We start from the raw sequence: 25,600 nt of genomic DNA on the forward strand, positions 1-25,600 counted from the left end.
CATGTTGCAGTTATGTATATTTGAGTAATTTCTCTTTGGATTTCCATGATTCATTAGACAGAAAGTTAACCTTTGCTCCATACGGTGGAGACGGTGTCTTTGTCTCAGTTGTCCTCAATTTGGTTGTGATAAGACAAGAGCTATCACAATTGAGCCGCAAGGACACACTTAACTTTTAAACCACTTTTATTGCAGTCATAAGAGCACCTACAGCTGTCACAAAGAGGTCAACAACATCAAACCTACCTTGTTGTGTTTTTAGAAATAGAACACGACACTGTGAATCCTGCCTCATTCATCACGTGTTGGTTGTTTAAGATGGTGTGTGAAGACAGATAAGAGAAATTCCTCTGAGAGATAACCTGGAAAGAATAGTTCAACTATAAAACGAATGAGTGAAAACAGAAGGAGAACAGTTTGACTTCCTTTACTGCAGTACATAACTGTTTATACCCATAAACTGTGAAAGTACAGGACAGAAAAGTGATTTATTAATGCATGTGTCCTGCACCATGTGGCGCACAACATCCAACATTTAAAGAGATCCAGTGTATGTGTGTGTGTGTGTGTGTGTGTGTGTGTGTGTGTGTGTGTGTGCTCTTACCCCACATGCATGATATTTCTTTCCAACACAAACGTATAAGCTATAAATCTTTTAACAAAGTATGAAGCTGCCATCAACACAAAAGACACAAAACATGACACAGGCACTGATACAATTTAAAAAAAATTGATAATCACTCAAACAGGTCAAGGTTGTAAAAAGGAATGAACTACACACACAAATACAGCTGAAAAATGTAAGACTACAAACTACTACGAATGAATTTAGAACTTATAATAACACTTGAGCAAATGTCACCCATCTGTTTTATAGATATGTTAAATCAATATAATTGCAGATGACAACCCCATCATGTAACACTTATACAAAATAAATATGATGACAGTGCAATCTAACATGAATGGAAGTTCTAATTACTTCTATACAATGTAATGAGCGTGTGGGCCTTATTGTCAAAACAAATAAATTAAAAAAAAAACAGACAAAAACCTGAATATGCCATCCAGCTGTCAAAACAAATGTATGGTTTATAGCTGTCCTGCATCCATGACTGGGAGACATTCATATTAACTCAGGTCTCCATTGTTGGCGGCCTCCGGTGACTCAAGCCACAGTCCCATTATAATACAGAATAGCATGACAAGCTATAATGCCAATTATCAGTGTGTGCTGGCAGGTAAACAGTCAGTGAGATTATTGCACTTGTGTTCTGACTGTTTACACAGCATCACTGAGGGATGCGCTTGACAGGCATGGTATTCTCCCTATTGTCTTGTGCGGTGTCTATTTAGGCTCGTAAACATGTGGTTAAACGTCACAGTCGGGCCTATTCAAGTGCAATATTAGGCTGAAACCTGAAGGGATGGAACACAGCTGTAAGTCAATCTGCAGTTATCAACCACACGCAAAAAGTCTAATAGCCAGAAATGTTGAGATCCCTTACCCACAGCTTGGTGAAGGCAGTCTTCTTACTGACTTTACTAACAGTAGGTAAGTGTAATATATATTTCACAAAACAATGTTAGTGGAATGGAAGAAGTATTTAACAAATATTTGATCTCTAATTTCAGGTGGTGGACATGCCAGCTGCACAAAGCGCCGATGTCTGGCTGAAATATTGATTAAGAAAGAATATCTATCTCAGCCACAAAATGACAACTGCACCCACACGGTTTTCGTGCCGCTCATTGAGTACCAGACTCTGTCCGTTGTAAGTATCGTTTCATACATTTTCTACTGAGAATTCCTATGTGTTTCTCCTTTTAGATCTCTCATAATTTGATAAGAACAAATCTCTAAAATTACAATTATTGTTGTCATTATTCCTACGTCTTGTTAATGTCAACATGTTGAAGAAGTTTTGAGAATTTCTTTTGATCAGGTAATAAATACATGCAGGAAGACAAAATGGTCATCTGAGCAAAATTCTGAGACAATGACCGATTCCTTTCCACCAGCAATCCAACAGAGTTGACACTCTGCATAACCACATTTGTTGTCTTTTTATTAACAGGAGACGAAGACTCTCCACATAATAAGTCGTCTGCAAGCCGTACTTGTAAGCTCCTAGATTCTAACAAATGGACAAAAAGAAACAGAGAGTATGTTTCAGTCACAATAATTTTGATTTGAAACCACAGGTGTGGACAGATCCTGAGTTGGGATGGAACAGGTCAGTTTACCAATTTGATAAATTGACCCTGCCTGTGGATAAAGTCTGGACCCCAGAACTCGTTGTCACAAATGGGTAAGTTACATAACGTAAACCAACTATCATCGCAAATTCAATTCATGGACTTCTTGATATTCATCTCACACATCTGTTGTGTCTCACCTGTGTAGAATAAAAACAACCATGACTCCCAAGTCCCGTGATCTGCTGGTGCACAGTAACGGCACAGTGGAGCACACTGTGATCATAAACGCAGAGGTGAACTGTGAAGTCAACCTGTTCAACTATCCCTTCGCTAGTGATAATTGTCCTGTTGCGATCCAAAGCTGGTCCGAAAAAGGTGAGCTCAGCAATTCACTAATACAGATATACAGTATTTTATCAAGGTTTTAGAGCAGATTGGGTGTTAAGTCACAATGTGTTAACTGGCTTCATTTCATAATTGTACACATCTGTGTTCATTCTTAAGAAGATATTGATTCATTTTCTTTTGGTCATGAATGGTTGTGGTGTTTTGGTTATCTTAAGGTTTGGTTATCTTTTTTGTAATGCTTTTTAGATGATATTCCAATTGTTAGGGCATTGCCATAATAAAGTCTTGTGTAGTGTCAAATGAGGCTACATTAGTTGCTGCTATCTTAACACACCAGAATCATCTCTGAACAAACATGTTTGGATGTAAAAGATGATTTAAACTGCCGTCATGAGTCTGTCAATGCTCTGTCAGTGGAGTGCTCTTTTAATTAAAGAAGCCATTTCTTTCAGGATGTGGTACAGATCTGGTATTCGGTAAAATAATTATGGTTGATGGGTCCCATGGAGATTGGACAACTGAGAATGTGACCCTCAAACAAATAAGACATGACCGCAATTACATCATGGTAAGTTTGTGAGCATGTACAATAGTCATTTATACTTTAAATAGGTAATGATTCACCAAATTCTTGCAATAGTGGTATTATTAACCTAACGGTATTTAACTTTACAAAAACAAAACAGCAATTGACCTGTTTGATTGTGACATATCTAGCTTGGGTTGGAACTAAACTAGTAATCAATAAATCAAAAGTTAATCTGCAAGTATTTCGACATCAATAGTCATCAAACTTTCCCTGATTCCAGCTTCTCAGATGTGAGGACGTGTTGCTTTCCTTTGTCAGCTGTGATAGTAGACACACACTGCCTGGCCAAAAAAAAAGTCGCCACCAAAAAAAAAAAAGGTCACACACTCTAATATTTCGTTGGACCGCCTTTAGCTTTGATTACGGCACGCATTCGCTGTGGCATTGTTTCGATAAGCTTCTGCAATGTCACAAGATTTATTTCCATCCAGTGTTGCATTAATTTCTCACCAAGATCTTGTATTGATGATTGATGAAGAGGTGAGTTTTCATCCTGATGAAAGATGGGCAGCGACTCTGCTGTCCTGGCGTCAGTGGGGAGTTCATTCCACCATTGTGGGGCCAGGACAGAAATTCCTGATTAGTTTACTCCAGATGTTAAGGCAGTGTGGTTCACATTCTTCTTTATTCAACATCTCAAATTATCCAATAGGAGGCTCGTACCTATTTGCTTCGTTAAATCCAGGTGGCGACTTTTTTTTTGGCCAGGCAGTGTAATATACTTGAGTTTTAGACTGTTGGCAGGACAAATGAAGTAATTTGAACATCTGTGAGAATTTATAATGGACATGTTGTGAGAAAAAACTACTAATTTATTAATTGAGAAAAATATGCTTGAGACATTCACCATTTTCCCGAATCACATACTTGTATTTAAGCCAGGAGTTCTAAAAACAGTAAAAAGCAGTTTCTACATTGTACCATGAAACTCTGTCTGCCATACTCCTCAGGTTGATTTGAGCATTAAATATACCAACCCCTTCATAACGCTACTGCTGCCCAGTATACTGATCATCATAGCCGACATGGTCAGCTTCGCTCTGCCGCTGGGAGGCGGTGAACGCAACTGTTTTAAGGTCACGCTGGTGCTCAGCTTCACCATGTTCCTCATCATCCTCAACGATCAGCTCCCTGGAGACGGCCAGTGCAGCCCCATCATCCGTCAGTCAGCTCGCACGCACTCACAAACACATTCACAAACCAAATACGTGAACGGCATCGCAGTTTGAGTCACTAAACGTCTCGTCTGTGCCGCAGGAATCCACTTCTGTGTTTGTCTGATCCTCTTGGTGGTGAGCATGTTGTTGTCCATGCTGCTGACACGGTTGTCCACAGACGGCAGCCTCCTTTCCAGCTTCTGCTGCAAAGGGCCAGTCTCGGAAAACACGGGGAACAAGGACCTGAAGGAGGATGAGGGTGAGGAAGACTCGACCGTTACACAAACGACTGCATGTGTTGAGTCTACCCTGCAAAACGACAACTTGTATGACCTGTTCTGATTCATTCTGCTTCATTCCCTACAGAAGCCAAAGCTGACATTAGTGCCATTCAGCTGAATGGCTCAGAAGACGAGGGTCAATTGCTCAGAAAGGTGGTCAACTTCCTGGAAGCTCTGGATGCCAAGACACTGGAAAGTAACAGATATCAGATTTTTGCCAACAAAGTGGACATGACAATTTTCTGGCTCTACTCGAGTTTTGGCAGTGTATACTTTATTGCCATGAGTTGTGTGATGGTAAAATATGAATGCTCAGTTGACCATTTTGATTTCTGGTACTAATCACTATAAAAACAGCTAAACCGAGCTGTTCAGATTTCAACACGCTAATCTCAGCACACATTTATTACACGTATTTAACCTCGCATCCTTCATATTATGTCAAATACTGTGGTTCTCATTTGTACTCGTAGTTAATCAGTAGATGTCTGATAAAGACGTGTGTGGGCATATTTCTGAAAATCAAACAAATAAATAAATGAATTAATCCTTCACTCCTGATATTATTTTGAGTCACGTGAGTTATGGAAGTGTTAGTGGTGCAACGGTTCAACAAGCTTGCGATTCGGCATGTATCGTGGTTTTTGTGTTACGGTTTCAGTTTGATTTGTTTTGCGCATTAAGGGAAGAAAAACATCCCTTTCCAATGTGTTTGAATTACAAAATACATAAATCAATTGATTGATTAATGGTAATGAATGAGATTTCTATATTATATGAAGCATCAAACAGATTTTATCTATTCTTTCACATATATATATTCAATTTAAAACTGGAACATGTGGACACATGACAAAACCATGTTCCTTCAGCCCTCAACATGCGATTTTATTCATTTCGATTTTACGATATTTAATAACACCCTCTGCTTATATTATAGTAGGTCTATAGAATTGCTAAATATATATTAAATGTAAGGAAAAGACGGATGAAGCTGCGTGGCCTCTGGTAGACACTGATGCGCTGCCGTTGCCACCTAGTGGTTTAATCATTCACTGCAGACAGGTGACCTGCTGCACTTCATTACTTTAGACTTGGACCTGATAAAAACAGTTGAGCTTCATAATTCACAACTCTGTTTATGTCCACCGTTAAACGGAGGCTGTTGAAGGACAGCTAATGAGAGGTGAATATATTCTATTGGTTTTAATAACATAATGTTGACACGTCCAGTGATGGTCATGAGTTTATTCTTGTATTTATGCATTCATGTTTTTGTAAAACAACAATTTCAGAGATGTCCAGGGTGAATCGCCAGTGTTTGTGTAAACTCACAACCAAGTGGCACGTGTAACTAAACATTATACACCTTACCAACTTCTCCCTGCCATAGCACAATATCATGTATCCCAATATTTTATAAAGTTTGATTAAAACAACAAAAAGCAGCAGTAAGACCCCCGCCCCTAGTTTAAATAGTAGGCACAATAAGGTAACACATCTATCTCTATATATTTTATTGTCCCCCAAAGCCCCTTTCACAACAGTACACAGTACATTCAGAGATGCTGAGACGTCAAAAGTTACAAAAGTGTAATGTAAAAAATAATGCTTTCATTTTTCTAAAGACAAAACTGCCTTTAATCGAAATCTAATCAAGACTCCGGAATTTCAACATTACCTCCTTAACTGCTATTTTAAAATAAATTAAAGCCTGTTAGGGACTTTGCCAGTTTTGTGGTAAACTCAGTTTACATTTCACAATAACCTTACATCAGTAACAAGTATCAGTCTACCTGTGCTCTGAACTGATGCCCTGTCAACACTACTGTATGCAATTTATTCTCAACAGCAACTATTGTTTTTATATTTGCATTAATAGAAAGTTTGGAAATGATTCCTGAATGAATCAGTCAATGATTTCAGAGAAAGAAAAAAAACAACCCCCCATACAAAATCAGTTGTATCAAAAACTTCAGTGAAATAACAAACACAGAAAAGACCAACAGGCATAAAGTGGATATAATGTGTCCATCACACTGCAGACGGTTCGTCCTCTTCAACTTCAAGGTTCCTCTGTCTTTTTCATTGCCTTTTGTGAAAGAATATATAAATGCAACAGTTAATGCATCACGGCGTTTAGACAAAAATGTTAAGTACTATTTCTCTTCACATACCTGTTTAAAAATCTGGGCACCAAGATAGTTCTGTGCCATGTTTCTCAGGTTGGTCTGTCCACCGAACTTGCATCTGACGTAGCCGTACAAGTTGGCCCATTGTAAAACCAAGCCCATGACCACTACAGCCTGGGGGACAAGACACGGACCAACAATTAGCAACTAATAAAAAGGCGGAAATTGAATAGACGTTCACTTTCGAAAGCACTGAACTGACCAGCCATTTCATCTTGAAAGAGAAGATGGTGCTGAACACAAACATTATCCAGAAGACGGGGCACACGATGAGTCCGAGCCAGAAGATCCGGGACTCGGCACTGGTCGCCGTGTTCAGACTGTGCGTCTGTGAACAAAAAACTGGTTTATTCTTTGGAAATTCATGTCCAATGTCCGTATGGTGACGTGCGATATTTCTAAGAGAGGACAATGCAGCCGTTCTATGTTACACTATCTTGAATTGTCTAATAAGGTCACGCAGCTCCATTACACTGTAAAACAAACGGCCATGCACGTACAGGAATGCAGTCACCTCTGAGTTACAAGGAACATCCGTGTATTTACTGAAACCTCTAGTACTTTCCAGAGAGCTGCTTGCTGCCAAAGACACTGAATAACATTTATGAAATGTGATGAGGCTGTTTAGCTTACAAAAGTTGTTGTTTTTCCAAATGTGTGTCTTTACTCCTCCAAACCTTTGTTAAGATAGCTGTATTTTTCTCTTGGGCTGGAAAGAGCTCCGTGCAAATGCCCGCTGGGTCTTTAAGGAACGTATCCATGTACCTTCTGCTTACCTTCCTAGACTCAAACACCCAGTGGCTCTTTCCATCGGCATCCACTTGATTCCACCAGCGAAGGCCCACCAACAATCTGCCAGATACATTCTGAGGGGGAAAGCGCATGTACTTTGATTTGTCATGAACAACGTACACCTCCAAATATTCACTAAATAACCCAAGATGTAATCGAACAAGGAACATGGAGGGAGATTCAATGACAAAAAAATAAAAAATAAATAGCCGATAAAAGTAAAACTTGATCTGTATCTATTGGAACGGCTTCTTTAATGAGAGGATTAGATGCTTTTCGCCATCATATGCGATTGTGAACTGAAAGTAGTTTTGGGCTGTGGGAAATTAATGTGGGAACTTTCTCACTTTTTTGGGGGCATTTTTAAACAAACGATTGATTAATTGTGACAATAACTTTCAGATGTATTGGTACTGAAATGAATCGCAGTGTGAAGTTAGCTTCTGAATCGCAGCGTTTGGATTTGACAGTTAAGTGGAAAGTTATATATTAAACTGAACCAAACATTGCTGAGCAACAGATTCTCATTCTGTCTGGAACTTTCAAATGTGTGAATGCATTATTCTATTTGTGAAAAGGTAAAAAGGGGAGATTCCACTGTTTTGACAAGGTCCAGATCCAAAACCACTATAATTAATCAAGTCAAATGTGGACTAGATTATCCCAAATAGTCTTTAAAAAAAACAGTTTCAGATTTCTGAAAGCGTTATTCTTTCTTTGTGTTTTATAAGGAGACCAAGTTGAACCAGGTCCAGATTAAAATATAGCATAAAGTATGGTGGGTTTTGATCTGGACCTGGTCCAATATGGTCTAGAACTGCAGAACCGGAAGCTGCGAACCTGAAGCTGACTTCCGCCTCGTAAAATAAACTAGTTGCAGCTCCTCGTGCGACACAAACATGGTGTCGAGTATAAAACTGACGCATGATTTTGGATTATTTATTTCCACATCTAGTAATGCACCCGACCTGCTCACCTTCACGGTCCAGAAGTCACATGACAGCAGGAGGATGATGGTGACCATACAGGCAATGAAACGACTGCTGAAGATGTCACACAGTAAGTAGACCAAGATGGCACTTGTTCGGAAGAAGAGATGGAAGAAGGAGACCATAGGGTGTCTGAAACACAGATTTCATGATAAAGCGTTTGTTGAGAACAGGACAGTCACTTAGGACCGAAGTAGGCTCGCACCTCTCACCTAATGTTGGACTTTCTAGCTCCTATGTTACCGTCATCGTCCCCAAAAAGAGGAGCGTCTAGCGAGTCCTGTTAACGTAAAATATTTACATTAGTTAACGCTAATGCTTATCTTCCAGATATCCGTTTGTAATTTAAATCACAACAGTCACACATTTATGTCGATTCAGACGAGTTACACTACATTCAGAAGCCAATGCTGTTTCTGAATTATCACAAAAGTCAAATTTAGGACCGATCACCTGTCTCAGCATGTTGAAACTTGCGGATGTATTTCCTGGTGACGTGGTTGTAAACAGAACCTTATGCTAAGGACCCAGAAGAAGGGTGGCTTTAAATCTGCCTGACTCAAAGGTAAGACGAACACATCAGCCCAAATGAATAGCTATTTCTGCTTCTTGTATACATTCATACAGTTATGTCATATTACATTGCTCCAGTGTGGATAAATGCTTTTATTTCAAGCTCGTAAGATCTTCCAAAAGCTATGGGAGAGCTTTTATTTCATGCGTTTAATTAAGTGACCATAGTTTTTATTAGATTTATTTATTTTTGGTATTTTGCACAAAATCACACCCAAGTGGCACCCACTTCAACCACTTCAAACTTACAAAACTTAAATTACATAGATTATTTTTGATTAAAACAACATAACGTAGTAGGATGTCCACAATCTATGTTTAAATAGTGGCCAATCAACAGTAAGGTAAAACATCTATTACCCCCAAAAACCTTTTCAGATACAGTAGATTCAGAGCCTAGTAAAGTCCCAAAAAGATGATGATTAGGGCTGCAACCAACACGTTTTTCATTATCCATTAAGCTACCAATTCTTTTCTCGATTAAATAAATGAATCACTTGCTCTACACAATGTCAGACAATTGTAAAATTAGGTTGACCACTACAGCTGTGTACTGCAAATAATATGTTTTATTAATAATGATAATAATTGATGACACAATTATTTTCTTACTCTACTTATTGCATTGCTTGTCTTTATCTTGTGCGTGCAGATGCTGAAGCATAAAACGTGTCACAAAAGATTAACGTCGCAATTATTGTTTGACTTCAGACAATATTTTGAATACATCTATATTGTTACATATTCGAGCTTTAACATCAGGAGAAACATTGTTTGACAAACGTGCACTTCACAAATGTAGAGAGAAACAACAAAGAATCATCAAAACAAACTACAATTTATACAAAACAGCCTTATATTGTCAAAACAGTGGGCTCCCGTGAGCTCCTGCATGCGTTATGAGGTCAGAAAAACCTCAAACAGACTGGCGACTGAATGCATGCGGTAGAAAATGCCAAAGGGAAGTCCAATATTTACAATCGCAGCCCACATGTTGAATTCGTAGAATTCCGTTTCAGTGTCGTGGTCAAACTGGGGACGAGCACCGAATGCCGGCATGATCCACAGCTGTTAAAGACAGAAAGGAGAACAGGTTTAGCATGTGGTGAATTTTCAAGCAGTAACTTTGAGAGTGTAAGGGAGAGCGTTACTCACTATGACGTTGCCCAGCAGCAGAAACGCACAGACCTCCTTCAAAATCCGTCTCTTCCACAACAGTTTGGGCTTGTGCGCGGCAGCGTGTGCGTGCGGACTGTGTGCGTGCGGACTGTGTGCGTGCGGACTGTGTGCTGCGAGTTCCGGACTGGGCTTTGCGTCCATGTCTGATCCTTCAAAGGTGCTCGGCTGCAGCACATACGGATTTGCAACCACAGTGATCGTGTGCACCTCGTGGAAGGGCTCCCGATGTAGCCCTTCCACGATGAAAAAGTTCTGCAGGCCGAGTTGGATCACCATCAGGATCGCCCAGGCCAGGTTGAGCCTGTTCAGGTAGCCTTTGGCTCCAGTCGCAGCCATCGCTACGATGGTGAAGTAGCTGATGATGAACTGCCCCAGCGAGGCTCCGACCAGCAGCCCCACATCCAGGCTCCGTGTGGGGCTTTTCTCTGATACGTGCTCCCTGTGGTCCACCTTGTAGATGGCACAGCCGATCACAGTGGTGATGGACATCAGGGTGACTATCACTATATTCATGACAAAGTGCATCATCACTGCTTTATCCTTCCGGTCGTCATCAATATCTCCGTTCACCATTTCCATCTCATATACGATGAAGGTTGCCAGGCCCGACGCCACCAAGAGAAGTCCTGCCACAGGACCGATAAATATATCCTTCATACGGAATTTGATGTGGTGATCGTGTTCTTCTGTTACTCTGCCCACATTTTTCCACATGATGTATGCCATGGCTGAGGCAAAGAGACTGTACTCAATGTTGAAGGGGTACAAGTAGTAGTAGGCCTCCTTGAAGATGCTGCATGAAGTGTGGCTGCACTCGCACGTTTCGTCTCCATAACCCGCTGTAAGACAGGACGGGCCACAGGTAGACAGAAGTATTAAGCTGTGGTACTTTACTCGTTACTATATCTGCTTTGATTGATGCATCTGCTTTTATTACCTTTGCTGATGAACAGGCTTCGTCCTGAGAGTTTGGTGTCGTTGCTCGGATATTCGGGATATGTTGTTTGGTGTAGGGACTCCTCGGTGACCGCAGTCATCCACACAACTAGATTTGTGGAGAGGGTGAGCATCAGCCCGCAGCTAAATTAGAAGACAAGAGGGAAGCAAAAGAAAAAATGATCAGACTAAAACAGTATTTTTTATGATCTGCTTTAATGTCCGATTTATGCTGAATTCAAGGGGCAACATTAAAAATCAGTATCCACCAAGTAATAATAGTCTTGCTTTTAATTGAATTTGGTTTATTCAAACCAAAATGTCTTATTACAGTTTAGTGCTAAAACAATAAGTCAGTTGACAGAAAAATAACTGGAAACTATTTTTATAATCGATTAATAGTTTAAGTCTTTAAGCGTTTTGCTATACTGAATATAAGGTGAATAGTTAGTCTTAGTCCTCTATGACAGTAATCTGAATATCTTCGGGGTTTTTTAAACATGTCAATGTGAGCTCTGGGGAATTGTGATAAACATCTTACACTATTCTTGACATTTTTTCAGCCAAATGATTAATCGACCAATCAAGAAAACTATCTGCAGAACGATCAATAATGAAAATAACCGTTGATTGCAGCACTCTTTCAGATACATGTAATACAAATAATGTACTAATTGCATATTTTCAAGGTTTGCAAAAGAGGAGAAATGTCAGATTTTGACAGTAATACATCAGAACTGTGACTACAACTAAAACACAAAATGCTAAAGGGGAAGGTTTCATTTTTTAAGTTGAACACAGTGAGTGGTCCATTAATTACATACCGTGTAAGGTTCCTTTGTAGCTGCACACAGGCCTTGGCGTGCATCCACAAAAAGTATGTCTGCAAATTGATAGCACAATTATATTAATCATTTTGCAATGATAAAGACTTGAGTTAACGAATTAATGTTCTTTGTAATATGCATTTTTACCTGCACAACTACGAAGACAAGTTGCACCACAGGAAATGCAACCTTAACGGCAGAATCGCAGTGGAGGAAGCCCGTATAGCTGGCTATCTTGAAAATATCCATGACGATGCTGAGCAATCCAAATAGCACAAGTCCTCCTGAAGGAGCAAACTTAGTTTGAACATCCTCAGAAAATAAAAAAAAAAACACTTTAGTCTGAAGATGTGCAACAGTTACTTACCCCGGAGCCATACAGGTCCAGCATGGCCGTCCTTGTAATCAACAGCATTTTCTTGCCTGGCCGTGTGGATGAGATAGTAAACCATCCAGATGGCGGTGAGGAGGAGGAGGAGGATGAGGAAGATCTGCAGGTCAGCGCTGCCGATCTTTACGTTGTTGTTGGCACTGCCGCTGACCAAGGCGCAGCCCAGGATCAAAACATTCACACAAATGATCCCGGACAGCATCCAGCCCCAGTTTCGACCCCTGTCCTTCAGGATTCCAGCGGAAGGGATGTTCGGGTCGGGCTCGCACGTGTTCTCCACTTGACTCGGCACATTGATGTTGTTGGACAGGCTGGCCTCCTCCGTCTCCCTGTCTTTGGCCGACATCCTGCATGGTTCACAGGGATTGCCATGGGTCAAACAGTCGCATGGGTAGCCGGTGGCCAAACACATCCTTTCCTTCTCTACGGCCTATACACAAATGAGTCGTTTGCTGCACCTGGTTCCGTCTTTAAACGTTACAGGTTTAACAGCTACACCCACAATAGCTCCCTATGAAGGCAGATCCCAAGCGAAACCACGGACACAAAAGAGGAGTTTCAAATCAGCAAATGGGAATTAATTTGCATGTGTATAGTGCTGTATAGAGTGAAAATCCCCAAAAAACATGTTTGCATGAATAAGCTATGAGGAAAGTAATCTACACTCTCCATCTATGGTAAAATACTTTAACACCAGGACAGGTGAAATATAATAACGTGCATGCTCTTGTTAGGGAAAAAAGATGATTCTCTTCTGACAATCCGACAAAGCAGTGACCTTCTTATAATGAAGGTATAGGTTTCAGGTAAACCTACCTGATGCAGTGTGATCCTGAGAGGCAGTCCCAGCCGGCATGGTTTTTATACCTCGTCAGAAACGCCGTGGTTTACTGTGCAGCCATAAATGTCAACTGTTATGAATAACACCATATTATTACCAAACACAGCGTGTTTTGCACAAAATATTCATCTAAAGTTCAAAAGATGTTTCCACGAAAAACCTTTTCTCACGTATTCCAAAATACAAGAACCCGGTTGCTTTTCGGATAGACTGCATTTCTTTGATATTACACGATACACTTGTAATCCGGGGCTTTTGGTTGTAGAAGTCCTGACAGTATGCGCAAAATAAATGCTAACGTAAGGGAAAACAAAACTGCATCAAAGCATGTTTTTGTCCATACTATTTTTGCATTCATATATCTATTTTAGAAGCGTTTATGAGTTGTGTCGTCATGTTCAACTTGATGCCCTTTTTGCTGCAGCTGACCCCATGCAGCTACATCGCAATCTAAACGTGATCTAAATTCTCTAAACAGGCTCAGCATGTGTAACTCTTATCTGTTTTTTTTATTCGGTGCTTGAAGGGAATACTCCCAGTTCTCATTAATGCAGAATGCATGAAAAGCCTGACCGCTATCGGCGCCCATTGTTATGCAAGTTTCAAAGTATGTCTGAGAACTTCAGCGTCGCTTCTTATTTCAGATAGGTAATCGATGTCCTTTTCATCGGGGCGGGTCCCTCACTCGCTAACTGAAAAAATCCTTTTCATCGGGGCGGGTCTGAGAGTGATTCTGAGTGATTGCTGTCTGAGTTATTGCTGCGGTGAGACAGCAATACTTATGTTGTGTGCTAATAAAATCCTTTTCATCGGGGAGGGTCTGAGAGTGAGGGACTTTAGTCCCTCACTCTCAGACCCTCCCCGAGGGACTTTAGTCCCTCACTCTCAGACCCTCCCCGATGAAAAGGATTTTTTCGCGTCAATGAACTCTTTTGTCTGCAAACATGTTGCTGATTAAATACCACCAGCAATGGAAAGTTTAAAGTGAGAACAATGGGTTTATTCAAAAGAAAGCTGACAAAAAAATACACCGGAGTCTGACTCTTCCTCATTTATCACAGTGAGACAGCAATACTCATGTTGTGTGTCTGTGCTAATAATACCCTGGACAAGTGTATACAGCTTCAGTGAAGTGTGTCTTGAAGTTTAATCCCGATGAATGAGTTTGAAAGGTTTCAGTTTTTTTTTCAGATTGAATAGAAACGTAAAATGTATATTGTTTTTGAACCAGCCATTAACGTGTACATTGACTGTAGAGGTGCATTAAACTACATCATGCAAAATGGAGAAATAACAAGTGGCATCAACACCTCTCTAAAACAGTGAACACAAACTGAATATGAAGACCTTTATGAAGGGAGGTTTATTTGCAGGTCTGTTGCATTAGATTAAATTAGTTTTAGCTGGATGAACTGGCAACTGAGTGTATATCAGCATATAAGGATATTGCCTTTTTACAGTCATTGTTGAGAGCCTCAGATACACCAGAGGAGAGATCAATGGGGACATCATTAAATCAAAAATAACTCTTCAGTTAGGGGTACAACATTCATTTCTCTTTGATATTTAAGCACTCATATTGTAGGCTATATGTGTTGTACTTTGTTGGAGGTCTTTCTTTGGTCCACCTCGGCCACCGGGAGCACTGTTACCCACACGCTTGGGTGCACCGTGGCGTCCCTGGATACCACCGACGCGCTCCCTCCACTGATCGGCAGCGACTGGCTCTGGGGAGACTGCGGAACGAATTGGGACTTCAGCCGGTCTGCTCCCACTACATCGCCGCATGACGACGACGATGATGATGATGGCGGTGTTGATGAAACGGAATGGAGTCGAGCAGGGAGGATTAATTCTGCACCATGAATGACAGGTACCACAAGGCGGCCCGGGATGGCTACCTGGACCTGCTGAAGGAGGCGACTCGGAAGGATCTCAACGCGCCGGATGAGGATGGCATGACACCGACGCTGTGGGCTGCTTATCACGGCAACCTGGAGGCTCTGCGGCTGATCGCGGCGAGGGGGTGGGTAGATATTGCTGTCTGTGTGACTTAGTGCGTGTGCGTAGCACGGTGTCCATCTTCAGTAATTCGAAATGGGTATTAAACATTTTAGAGCAAGTAAGCAAGTATTTTACCATTTTCTTGCTTATTACAAACAATTTGCGGTGTCAGATTGGGCAGAAATAGGTAAACAATAACACCAAATTGCCTTATTTATTTGAAATAATAAATAATATTGCAATATTAAAGGCATGTTTTGCAGTATACAAATTTAGCAACTAAAGTAACAATACACCAGTAACTATAGGTCACCTTTTACAGGGTCCAGCAATGTTTTTGAGTTTAACATACCCAGAGGAGAGGAGGAGGGGCTCTGACAAATATCAACAATATAACCTCAGGCTTTGCTCCTGGCTAAGAAGAGCCCTTTTACCTGTTTGGCAACTATGCAGTTGTATTTGGGCATGTCTGAAAAATACCCAGGTTAGGCTAGAGAGTGGGTATTTCAAGATGAAACAGGCCTACGCACCATTTCAGAGACAGGGCTTTATTTGCATCATACATTATACACTGATATTAAACATTGTGTACCAAATTTAGCTTTCACCAGATATTTTCTTAACATTCTAACTTTATGATCATCTGAAAGATCATTACCGTTATGTCATAGCAGGAGTTTGTCATTTTGTAAAGCCTCATAGAACTATGCTGTGTAATGTAACATGACACTGTTCATTAAAAAAGCACCAATACATGGAACGAATCGTTGAGGTATAAATATGATAAGTACAAAACGTTATTCTTACATTCAGTGACATTTTTTACTGTATAACAGCTAAAACATCTATGTTGTCCCATAAAGAGACTTATAAGACATGCTTACTCATTCCTGAATCATTAACGTTTATGGGAAAAGGAAACATTTCATTTCATCAATTTTAACTACCAATTTGAGATCATCGCAGGCGAAAGAAAGAAAACGATTCATCAAATTAACAGCAGATCATTTTAGGAGGCTGCGTCATGGTATAAATGCTGGCCTTACTCCAGCAATGTGTGCAAATGTTTCTGGTAGGCATGAACAGCCCATTCCTCATCTATTCTGGCTGACCTGGTTTGCTGTCAGCCAGAAAAATGGGGCCCATTATGAATCTGCTTAATTGAGTAAAGTTTGTGAGAGATGTACCGTAAACGTGAGACATCATTCATCAGCGTTTGGTTTATTGAATGCAAAATATCTGATTTGGGGACATTTATTTTATTTCAAGTTTTCTTAAAACACAGGCAACAAAGGAAGGCTTCCAGTCTATGTGATAATACTAAATTCACTATTTCCCACGGAATAAGTGTAAACAAGGCTCTGGAGTCATTCTGCTGGCAAGAACATATATTCCTCCATTGATGGCAGATAAAGTCCTGATTGACATGAGGTATTAAAATTAAACATTAATAGCTGCCATAATGTTTCACAGAGGCACCAAACTCGTGAGACCCTGGGATATAATGAAGATAAGTTTAATACTGATTGACGATTTCATGGGAAAGATGCCATGCAGTGCTCTATTTGACAAGTATATTGCACCGAGCATCAAGCTGTCATAGGAAGTGAAGAGGCAAACAGCCCATAATGTGATAAAGAACATGGAAGGGATAAGTGGGCAGAACTATCACCACTGCGGTCAGAATTTTACAAGGACAGACATAAATTATGACACATAAAGCTGTCATGTTAGATGGTCTCTACCACAAGCATATTGCATAATCTGAGGGTGATAAATATTCATTTTCAAAATAAAAATTGAACATAGCTAATGGCTATTTATCTTTCTTTATCATCAGTTTATAGCATTTTATGTCCCTTCATGTATCTCAGCGCAGGACTAACATTGCAATTCCTTTGTTTGATTATTGTTTTATTGGCACGTTCTGGGTTGTCCATCATGCACACAACCATTTCCCTACATTTGAACTCAAGCACCACCTAAAGCTGCTTTTGCTTTCTTAACATTTTGAAGCCAATCCTGTGCAGACAAACATGAGCAAGGGGGCTGAAATCAGAGTGAGACTTCAGTTCGCTAATCGCTGCCCAGGTTGGGTCCTGCAGACACGCATTCCCTGCAAAAACCTTACAACACAATCCATCAATAATACATTTGCACTTCGACAGTAGCTTCACAATCCATTGTATCAAATATTCAGCAGACTGTACGAGGCTACATTGGAAGACAGGGACAAGACACAAGACAGTTCAGTAAACATGTCATTTCAGGTGGTGTGACCCCATACAGATGACTCTAAACTGAAAATATAAATGCAAAAAATGTAAAGTTTAATGTGTTACAATATTTGGTTGTGATGGACACAGACAAGCTGTATACCATTTTCTCTTTTTTTTTTAAAGGATGCTATCAGTTAGACCCTTAATGGAATACTAAAGATCTGAAAATGAGAATAAAGAGCAAACATATGAGCTTGCACACTGTATTTGCGTAGCAGGCTCATGATGCAAAAGGAAAATAAGAAAGCTCCATACACCTCTGCCCTCCACGTCATCCAAACAGCTGTGATACTGTTATGTTTTGACTTGAGGAACTCAGCGTGACATCACCAGCCATGCACAGTTGTCCTTTTTGAGTCAGGCGCAGCCTATTAGGCCTCCCCTGAAACTGGATACAGGTAGTGTAGCAGTGGTGCTGGCAAGCATGTGGTCATGTTACAGAAAAGGCAGCAACAGTGCAGCACACAGAGAGGTAACCCTAAGGTCGTGGACTGTCAGCCAAGGGTAAATGTTGCTTCTAGTTGAAGTTATGGCCCCTGCATAATAGTACATTCCCTTTGACAGATTGTTTTAATCAAATCTTCTATTTGCCAAATGGTCAAAAAAAAGAAAATGTCTAATATCGACTGTATGGTTGGTTTTACAAAAGGGCAATGTGGTGTTTGGACTATAAATTATTAAATAAGGCCCCATTAACAACCCACGGATGACAGGTCAGTGTTGAAAACGTAATCAAAAGATCATATGCTTACTCATGAGTGAGTCATCTAAACGCAGGGCCAAGGTGGGAACCGGTATCCGTAACCTTACTAACAGTCTGAACAAGAACTGGAGACATTTATTTGGTCAATCTGAAATCCCCTGAGTCAAAATATAGTGTCTAACATCTTTCTGTTGGCCCACAGAGGAAACCCTGACAAGTGTGACATATGGGGGAACACACCGCTCCACCTGGCATCTGCCAATGGTCACCTCAACTGCCTTTTCTTCCTGGTGTCTTTCGGTGCCAACATTTGGTGCCTGGACAACGACTACCACACGCCATTGGACATGGCCGCCACAAAGAATCACATGGATTGCGTCCGCTACCTCGATACCATCGCCACCAAGCAGACGGGCCTCAACACGAAGCTGGTCGGCAAGATGAAGGACCGGGCGTTTCGCGAGGCTGAGCGGCGGATCAAGGAGTGTGTGAAGATGCAGAAGAAACACCACAAACGCATGGAGCGGAGATTTCATAAGGAGACTTCTGAGGCTTCTGCGTCAGACGTCATGAGCTTTTCCAGTTACACCAGCAGCTCTATTAGCCACAAGCTGCACAGCTTAAATGCAGCCACAGCCAGTGTGCCATATTCTCAGGTCAGCAGGGGTTTTTTTCTATCTATTCTGTAAGGACAGAGTCTGTCTGTTTGTTTTGCACGTTTGCATTGTTTAGTTTTTTTATTTTTTGCGTAGTTTTACTATAAAAAGTTTTACAATTCCTACTCCTAACTGCAAGACAAGACTAAGCTAAATGCTAACATGGTCACAGTGACAGTGCTAACAATTAGACGGTCCACGTGGAGAACAAAAGAGGCGGAATGCATTGGCTGAAATCCAATCTGTGAAACCAGCTACCGTCTGATGAGGGTTTAGCTTTTTATTGGTTTAAAATTAGCTTGTAAACTGGCTACTTGTGAAACAATCCGATTGTCTCTCTACTCCAACTCCAGTCTTGCATCTCAGGTTTTGAAAGTATTTGGTCATTAACCAAAATATCAGACAAGTGGGAATTTTGGCCTGACAATTGTGTTAGAGGAAAAGTACAGGCTTTACCAAAGTTGTTGCAATTTATTATCTGGGCACCATGAATATCTGTTCAAAATGTCAATGAAATCCATCCAATAGTTGTCAAGATATGTCATTAAAAACCGAGAATGTCAACTTCGTGGTGGCTCTAGACAGAACTAGATGGATCATCGACGACAGTGTTATACATCCTCTGGAGACCATGAATGTCCCCAATCCATCCATAGCTGTTGAGATATTTCAGTGGTGGACCTACTGCAATAGCCCACTAGCATGGCCAACATTTTGACATGAATTGAACCCGGAACTTTATGTTTGTAAAATCTAATCCTCTCATGTGAGATTGTGCCTAATTACTATATTTTATTCATGTCCTGTTAGGCTACTCTTCATGCCACAAACCGAGGGAAGACAAAGATTCAGAGGAAGCTGGAGAAGAGGAAGCAAGGAGATGGCACATTTAAAATCTACGAGGACGGGAGGAAGAGTGTGCGCTCCCTCTCCGGACTTCAGCTGGGCAACGATGTCATGTTTGTCAAACAGGGGACTTACCTCAACCCAAAGGACCGTGGCCGTCGCAATATCCGTGACATGTTCCCCAGAGAGAATTACGATGCCATTTCACGTGCCATTAGTGAGCCGGACCTCCACGGGCCCGATGTAGACTACTCTGAGATCAGCACTGACTCGGGACATGATTCCCTGTTCAATAGGCCCGGTCTGGGCACCATGGTCTTTAGGAGGAACTATGTGAGTGGGGGGATGTTTGACATCGGTGGCCGGGATGAGGACAGTGCAGACCGGTCAGGTAATAATGTGCGTTTACGCAGTCGGCTGCTGCAACACCCGAATGCAGATGAAGACAGCATCGGCAGTGCACGCAGCCTTCAAGAGAGGAATGTGGAGGAGCTGCCCTGGGAAGAAGTGGAATTAGGGCTGGACGATGATGATGAGGCTAACACGAGCGCTCTGGAGGTCTTCCTCGCCACACAGAACATGATTGACTTCTTCTCCATTTTCAAGAGGGAGAAGATTGACCTTGAAGCACTGTTGCTGTGCTCTGATCATGACCTTAAGAGTATCCACATCCCCTTAGGACCAAGGAAAAAGATCTTAGATGCCTGCAAGAGACGGCTGGAGACCATAGAGGACCCAGACTGCATTGAGGACACAGAACTGTGAGTGACAGGATTTTCAGTTATACAGTGTTGTGAGGAAGTATTTGGGCATATAGTTTGTTGTGCTGTGTTTGCACTCCAACACAAATCATCTTCAGTTACAAACCGTTTTTCCTCCTGTCTTCATTCTGTCTTGCAGATAATAAACGTTGCTGTAGATGGCCCCTCCTACCATGTGCTCATCCAGGCTTTAAAGGTCAGTGGAGCATCGTGGATCGAATGTCACGTATGGACAGGGAGGGCGCAATGATTTACCTCTCCTGGTACCTCAGCGGTAACAAAGCAGAAAGGACACTGTCAAGAGGAATATGTCGAGCAGGAAGAGATGAGTGTGAGACAAATTCCTTACAGGATACTTTTACAGCATCGTGTTAGCCTCAGGAGGATCACTGTAAATATCTCTGTATGTGGGTTGGTTGGAGTCCCCTGTCCTGCATGTTTAAACAAACTGAAAGGCAATCATCAGAGTGCAGTGTCCACTGTATGGCATAGTTAACAGAGAACTGATTGTGTGGGTCCATATCCCATGAATGTGTTGGCCCCCGTGGGGTCAATCCCACCACCTCATGTGCCTGCATTGCTCGTGCCTGTGCCTTTGCTTAAAAGTGTCTTTTGTCTTCAATACTTTTTGACCTTAACTTTATTATTAACTGTTTCAATTGCAATAGTCTGAGCAACATTTTCACCCGGAGCCACTCGACTGTTTCCTTATTCCATCTCTGTAAATGTTTACATACAGCGAGCCAAGTCAGTCCGAGTGTGGCTCGCTGTCAATGCAGGCCAATTGTTCATTGAGATTACTGTAGAATGTGTAAGCACAATATCTTATAATACACAATATAGCATGTTGCAGTTCTATATTTTGCATGTTCAGTCCATACGGATTTATTAACCTTTGTTTATCACTCGTGTTAGTCTTGACAATATGATACAGTCTTCCAACTGTTTGTATCTGAAGTATTTTTTTAAATAACATCTGCACTGGAGCATATGTTGGTGTTTATAATCTACATTTTTTTAACATTTCGGTGGATTTAAAATAATAAATACTAATTTTTTAATGCTGTGAATTACTGAACTGATATGGATCCATATGTGTTGCTCTCTTCACTGCACTCTACTTACTATATTTCACCTGCAGAGTAGCTCAAATTGGAGATACAGAGTAAACTGTAAGATGTGCCTTTTATAAAGCGGGGCCATGGTTACCATTGAGGTCATGTCTTCGTTCACATTTTGGGGGATTTAATGATTCTACATGGTTCTGTGATTACACACATATTACAGATTTTCTATTCTGATGCTTTAAAATATAAAATAAAATGCTTACTCTTTAAAGCTTTTAAAACTTTTTTTAGATAAAAGGAGTATAGTAATAATTTGTAACTACTTAGAACATTTCTATATAGTTTGGTAGCTACATTTAGATGGCTGGGATTCTACTGGGAATATAGTATTTCTAAAATCCTACTATAAGGTATCGTATACTCACTCAGAACCAAACATGTCAATTAATTGAGTTAATGTATAGTGTAACTAATATTCACCGTTTTGTGTGATGGTTTTTACAGGTCAGTGTAAATCCTGTCTCAGTTGCTACCTGTTTACAAAGACATCATTTTACACCTCTGCCCAGACTTTGGTACGTGGGATTTAGAGAGAGAGAGACAGACCCAGAGACCGGAATATACTTGTTTTGGCATCTTCAGTCATCATGACAATCCTGTCATGCTTCATGCACACCAACGCCAAGCGTCATTGTTGTCTCTATACACAAAGTCAGGAAGTTCTACTGTAGATAAGTGGCATTGTACATTGTTATCGGAAGGAAACAGTGTGACACTCCCACATGGGTCCTGTAGCATCCCTAACCATACGCTACTTTACAAAGACTTTACTTGTGTTTTTATTAAACTATTTCTCTTATTGGTGACAGAAGACAGACACAACTGTTTTCTTAACACTGTTATTGGTGAAATGAACCTTTTAAAACCAACTTTGCCAGAGAATGTAAAATCGGTAAACAAATCATTATCTCGGACAGAATGAAAGAGAGGATGTCCATTTCCTTTCCTGGTTTGGTCATAATATGTTCGTCATTTCCTCCCCTCATCTGAGTAATTTGCTGCGTCTTAAGCTTCGTGTGGTTGGATACAGAGAGAGGAGTTAAACAGGGGAGGGGTGAAAAATGAGAGTGCTTCAGCTGGCTCAGTACGAAATACCTTAGGCGTGGTTTTAAATTATTTCCTCATGCTCTCTGAGGGTTGTTAGATCTCAGAAAAGGCAGGAGAAAGCAGCCGTTAAGTGTGGAGTAACTTGTGACCGTCTGAAGCTCAAACAAATCGAGTTTAAGGTGACTAGGGGAACATTCTCAAACATGGCTACTCTCAGCAGAAATAATGAGGAGAACTTGAAGGAGAGTCGGCACAACATAGTGAACGAGGAGCCGAGGGATCCTGCCACCGAGACGTCCGACACACTGCTCCCACAAGATGTGTTGTGTGACTCCTGCATAGACAGCCCCAGCGAGGCCCTAAAGTCCTGTCTGACCTGTCGGGTTTCTTACTGCGAGGTCCATCTCAGACCCCATCTGGAGAACGCCAAATTTCAAAACCATCGTCTGGTGGATCCCCTCCATGACATCGACTGTCAGACTTGTGAGGTTCATCAACGTCCTCTCGAACGCTTCTGTCTGGTGGACGGCTGCTGTGTGTGTCTGGACTGTGAGAAGCAGGAGCACGAAGGGCACACGACTGCGTCTGTTGGGGAGGCACGGACACAGATTGAGGTCCTAACAACACAACACATTTGTTTTGTTTTATTTGCTTAAAGTTTAAAACTATTTCTTTTTTATCGTCTCAAAAGGGCAACATATTAATTTAAGATATGTCATGAATGGCCTTGCATTTTTGCAGCATCTGTTGCAGTTATGTTTGTGATGATTGTTTGTGCTGTAGACCGAGCTGCAGAAGAAACGAGAAGAGGTCAGTCAAAGTGCCTCAGCAGCTGAGATAGCGATTGGAAAGCTACAGAGTAACAATGACCTAATTAAGGTATGTTACATGCATTTTGCATTTTGCATTCATTTAATGCACCATGGTCTGGTTTTAAAAATTTTTTTCCTCTTTCCCCTCTGGCAGTCGTCTGTGCAGGAGGTTTGTGTTATTGTTGAACAACAGTTTGCCAGGCTGCAGACAACCGTGGACGAGGCCAGAAAAGGGGTGGTGGATGTGCTGGAGGGAGAGCAGAGAACGGCCCTCAGACAGGCAGAGGGCATCCAGACACATCTGGAGCAGAGGAAAAGCGAGCTGATGAAAACTGTGGCCCAAATGAACAAACTGTCCAGGAGCAAGTCTGACATAGACTTCCTGCAGGTACAAAATATCTGAAACAGTTAAGATAATAACGAGTGCCGTGTCTCGTGTTATCTTGGATCAGCACATGCTGTACTCCGAGACTACGTTTATTTTGGATGTCAGTGTGTTGACAGTGTACACGGAGCAGGAATTTGATCTCTGCCGTTATTTGACAGAGAAAAGTTCCGGATCAGAGAAAAAAGTAGTTGCATTTTATTTAGCAGTTTCATTTTGCATTGTGAAAACATGTTACTTTTGTTTTGCTTGTTAAAGGAGTATTCGGAGTGGAAGAAAGGCGTGGCAGATGTATGTCGGCCTAGTCCGTACATCAACCGCATGGACCATTTAACCTCTTACGTCCAGGTAGTGACTGATTCTACCCAGGAGCTCTGTGACCTGATCCTCTCCTCCTACAGCGAAAAACTGAAATGTATTTGTAAAAGTGGTGAGTGTGTATCACGTCCTATACCTTACATCTCATGGCTCCTCACAGAGAAAATAGCTTCAGACATGCTTTCTTCAGTGTATCTTGTTAGTTGGCTTGTTTTAGCCAAGCCATGGCTGTAGACTTTAAGTCCTGTATAATCTTTCTTTGCTCCTAACCCTAACCCTTTATATTTATCAGCACATTTAGCTTATTACATTTAGGTTGTTAGCTGAAAAATAAATCCTCATCTCTTATCAAAATACCAAGTAATCTCTCTGCAAGTAGGTACTAAATCCCAGATGCCGGGATCTGAACCCTCACCCCTGCCTGATCCTGAGACGCGAGAGGACTTTTTGAAATGTAAATACACCTTTCAGTATATTACGTTCCGTGTTTTCTGTTAGTCTAATCATACGTGTTAATTTGTCTTCCCAAATTATTTTTCCCATGTACTGTAGACACAAGGAGTTTGACCTTTGACCCAGACACCACCCATCAATTCTTACGTGTAACGGAGGGCAACAGAAAGCTGACCAACACCAGCCCCTGGCAGCACAGCTACCCGGACCACCCTAGTCGCTTCGAACATTGGCGTCAGGCAATAACTTCAGACAGCCTGTACCTTGGGAGGCACTATATTGAAGCAGACCTGATTGGGGAGGGTGCACATATAGGAGTCACGTACAAGAGCATCGATCGTAAAGGAGAGCAGAGCACCGGCTGCATCACTGGGAACGACTTTTCCTGCTGCGTGGGAAGGAACAGCCGAGGTTTCTTTGCCTGGCATGCTGGTGTGGAGACGCCCTTGGATGTCACTGATATTACGAGACTTGGCTTGTATGTCGACTTTCATCGAGGCTCTGTGTCTTTTTATGATGCCACCGGTCCTATGAGGCAGCTCCACAAGTACACGGCTGATTTCATAGAGCCCTTATATGTTACAGCCTGGCTGTCAAAAAAAGACAATGTGGTTTCTCTCGTTAATGAGAACTTATGTAACAAATGATCACCTGCCTTCACTGCAAGTTTGTAAAAGAGATATTATTGTGTTATAAATGTTTATTGAGGTTACATAACAAGGTATATAAAGTTCTGGTACATTTGGATAATTTTTTCACATACATGTCAATGAAGGTTAAATTTACTACCATCTAGTGGTAACATAAAATGTAAGGAACCTGTGCAGCAGTAAGCGTGTTAGGAATTTACTGCAGTTTCATTGCAACTATATTGCTCTTGAATGTGCCATGATGGAGGAAAAAAAGTACATA

General features: G+C 41.2%; 5 protein-coding genes across 6 annotated transcripts; 3 read left to right on the top strand and 2 right to left on the bottom strand.

Annotated features, from left to right (window-relative positions):
• Nucleotides 1–1,491: 1,491 nt before the first annotated feature.
• LOC306709230 (5-hydroxytryptamine receptor 3A-like) lies at nt 1,492–5,024 on the top strand (the record flags this gene model as incomplete). The annotated part of the gene is made up of 9 exons (XM_079177297.1): nt 1,492–1,555; nt 1,636–1,775; nt 2,079–2,123; nt 2,206–2,312; nt 2,408–2,577; nt 3,003–3,118; nt 4,090–4,300; nt 4,397–4,555; nt 4,663–5,024. 9 exons carry the CDS (start codon nt 1,492–1,494, stop codon nt 4,917–4,919), a joined length of 1,269 nt encoding a protein of 422 aa, XP_079033423.1. The 3' UTR covers nt 4,920–5,024.
• Nucleotides 5,025–6,079: 1,055 nt separating this feature from the next.
• On the bottom strand, nt 6,080–9,038 carry LOC306709958 (Golgi apparatus membrane protein TVP23 homolog B). Its single transcript, XM_079178293.1, has 7 exons — nt 9,004–9,038; nt 8,763–8,830; nt 8,538–8,682; nt 7,546–7,635; nt 6,972–7,097; nt 6,755–6,883; nt 6,080–6,669 (listed from the first exon to the last, which is right to left on the bottom strand). The coding sequence occupies exons 1-7, from the start codon at nt 9,013–9,015 to the stop codon at nt 6,643–6,645; spliced, it is 597 nt and encodes a 198-aa protein (XP_079034419.1). The 5' UTR covers nt 9,016–9,038; the 3' UTR covers nt 6,080–6,642.
• Nucleotides 9,039–9,399: 361 nt separating this feature from the next.
• On the bottom strand, nt 9,400–12,881 carry LOC306708922 (proton channel OTOP2-like). Its single transcript, XM_079176894.1, has 6 exons — nt 12,433–12,881; nt 12,213–12,349; nt 12,063–12,121; nt 11,240–11,382; nt 10,279–11,141; nt 9,400–10,191 (listed from the first exon to the last, which is right to left on the bottom strand). The coding sequence occupies exons 1-6, from the start codon at nt 12,866–12,868 to the stop codon at nt 10,021–10,023; spliced, it is 1,809 nt and encodes a 602-aa protein (XP_079033020.1). The 5' UTR covers nt 12,869–12,881; the 3' UTR covers nt 9,400–10,020.
• A 2,118-nt stretch (nt 12,882–14,999) lies between these two features.
• ush1ga (Usher syndrome 1Ga (autosomal recessive)) lies at nt 15,000–21,476 on the top strand. The gene is made up of 4 exons (XM_079177405.1): nt 15,000–15,323; nt 18,486–18,939; nt 19,750–20,546; nt 20,686–21,476. Exons 1-4 carry the CDS (start codon nt 15,160–15,162, stop codon nt 20,687–20,689), a joined length of 1,419 nt encoding a protein of 472 aa, XP_079033531.1. The 5' UTR covers nt 15,000–15,159; the 3' UTR covers nt 20,690–21,476.
• Nucleotides 21,477–22,840: 1,364 nt separating this feature from the next.
• LOC306708979 (tripartite motif-containing protein 16-like) lies at nt 22,841–25,351 on the top strand. 2 transcript variants are annotated; one of them, XM_079176964.1, is made up of 6 exons: nt 22,841–23,334; nt 23,504–23,599; nt 23,687–23,920; nt 24,176–24,347; nt 24,597–24,689; nt 24,788–25,351. In XM_079176964.1, the coding sequence occupies exons 1-6, from the start codon at nt 22,924–22,926 to the stop codon at nt 25,333–25,335; spliced, it is 1,554 nt and encodes a 517-aa protein (XP_079033090.1). In that variant the 5' UTR covers nt 22,841–22,923; the 3' UTR covers nt 25,336–25,351. The 2 variants fall into 2 exon arrangements, with proteins under 2 accessions (XP_079033090.1, XP_079033091.1); XM_079176965.1 differs by having other exon boundaries at nt 24,615–24,689.
• The last annotated feature ends 249 nt before the right edge of the window (nt 25,352–25,600 follow it).

This window comes from Pholis gunnellus, assembly GCF_910591455.1.
Source record: "Pholis gunnellus genome assembly, chromosome: 17".
NCBI lineage: Eukaryota > Metazoa > Chordata > Actinopteri > Perciformes > Pholidae > Pholis > Pholis gunnellus.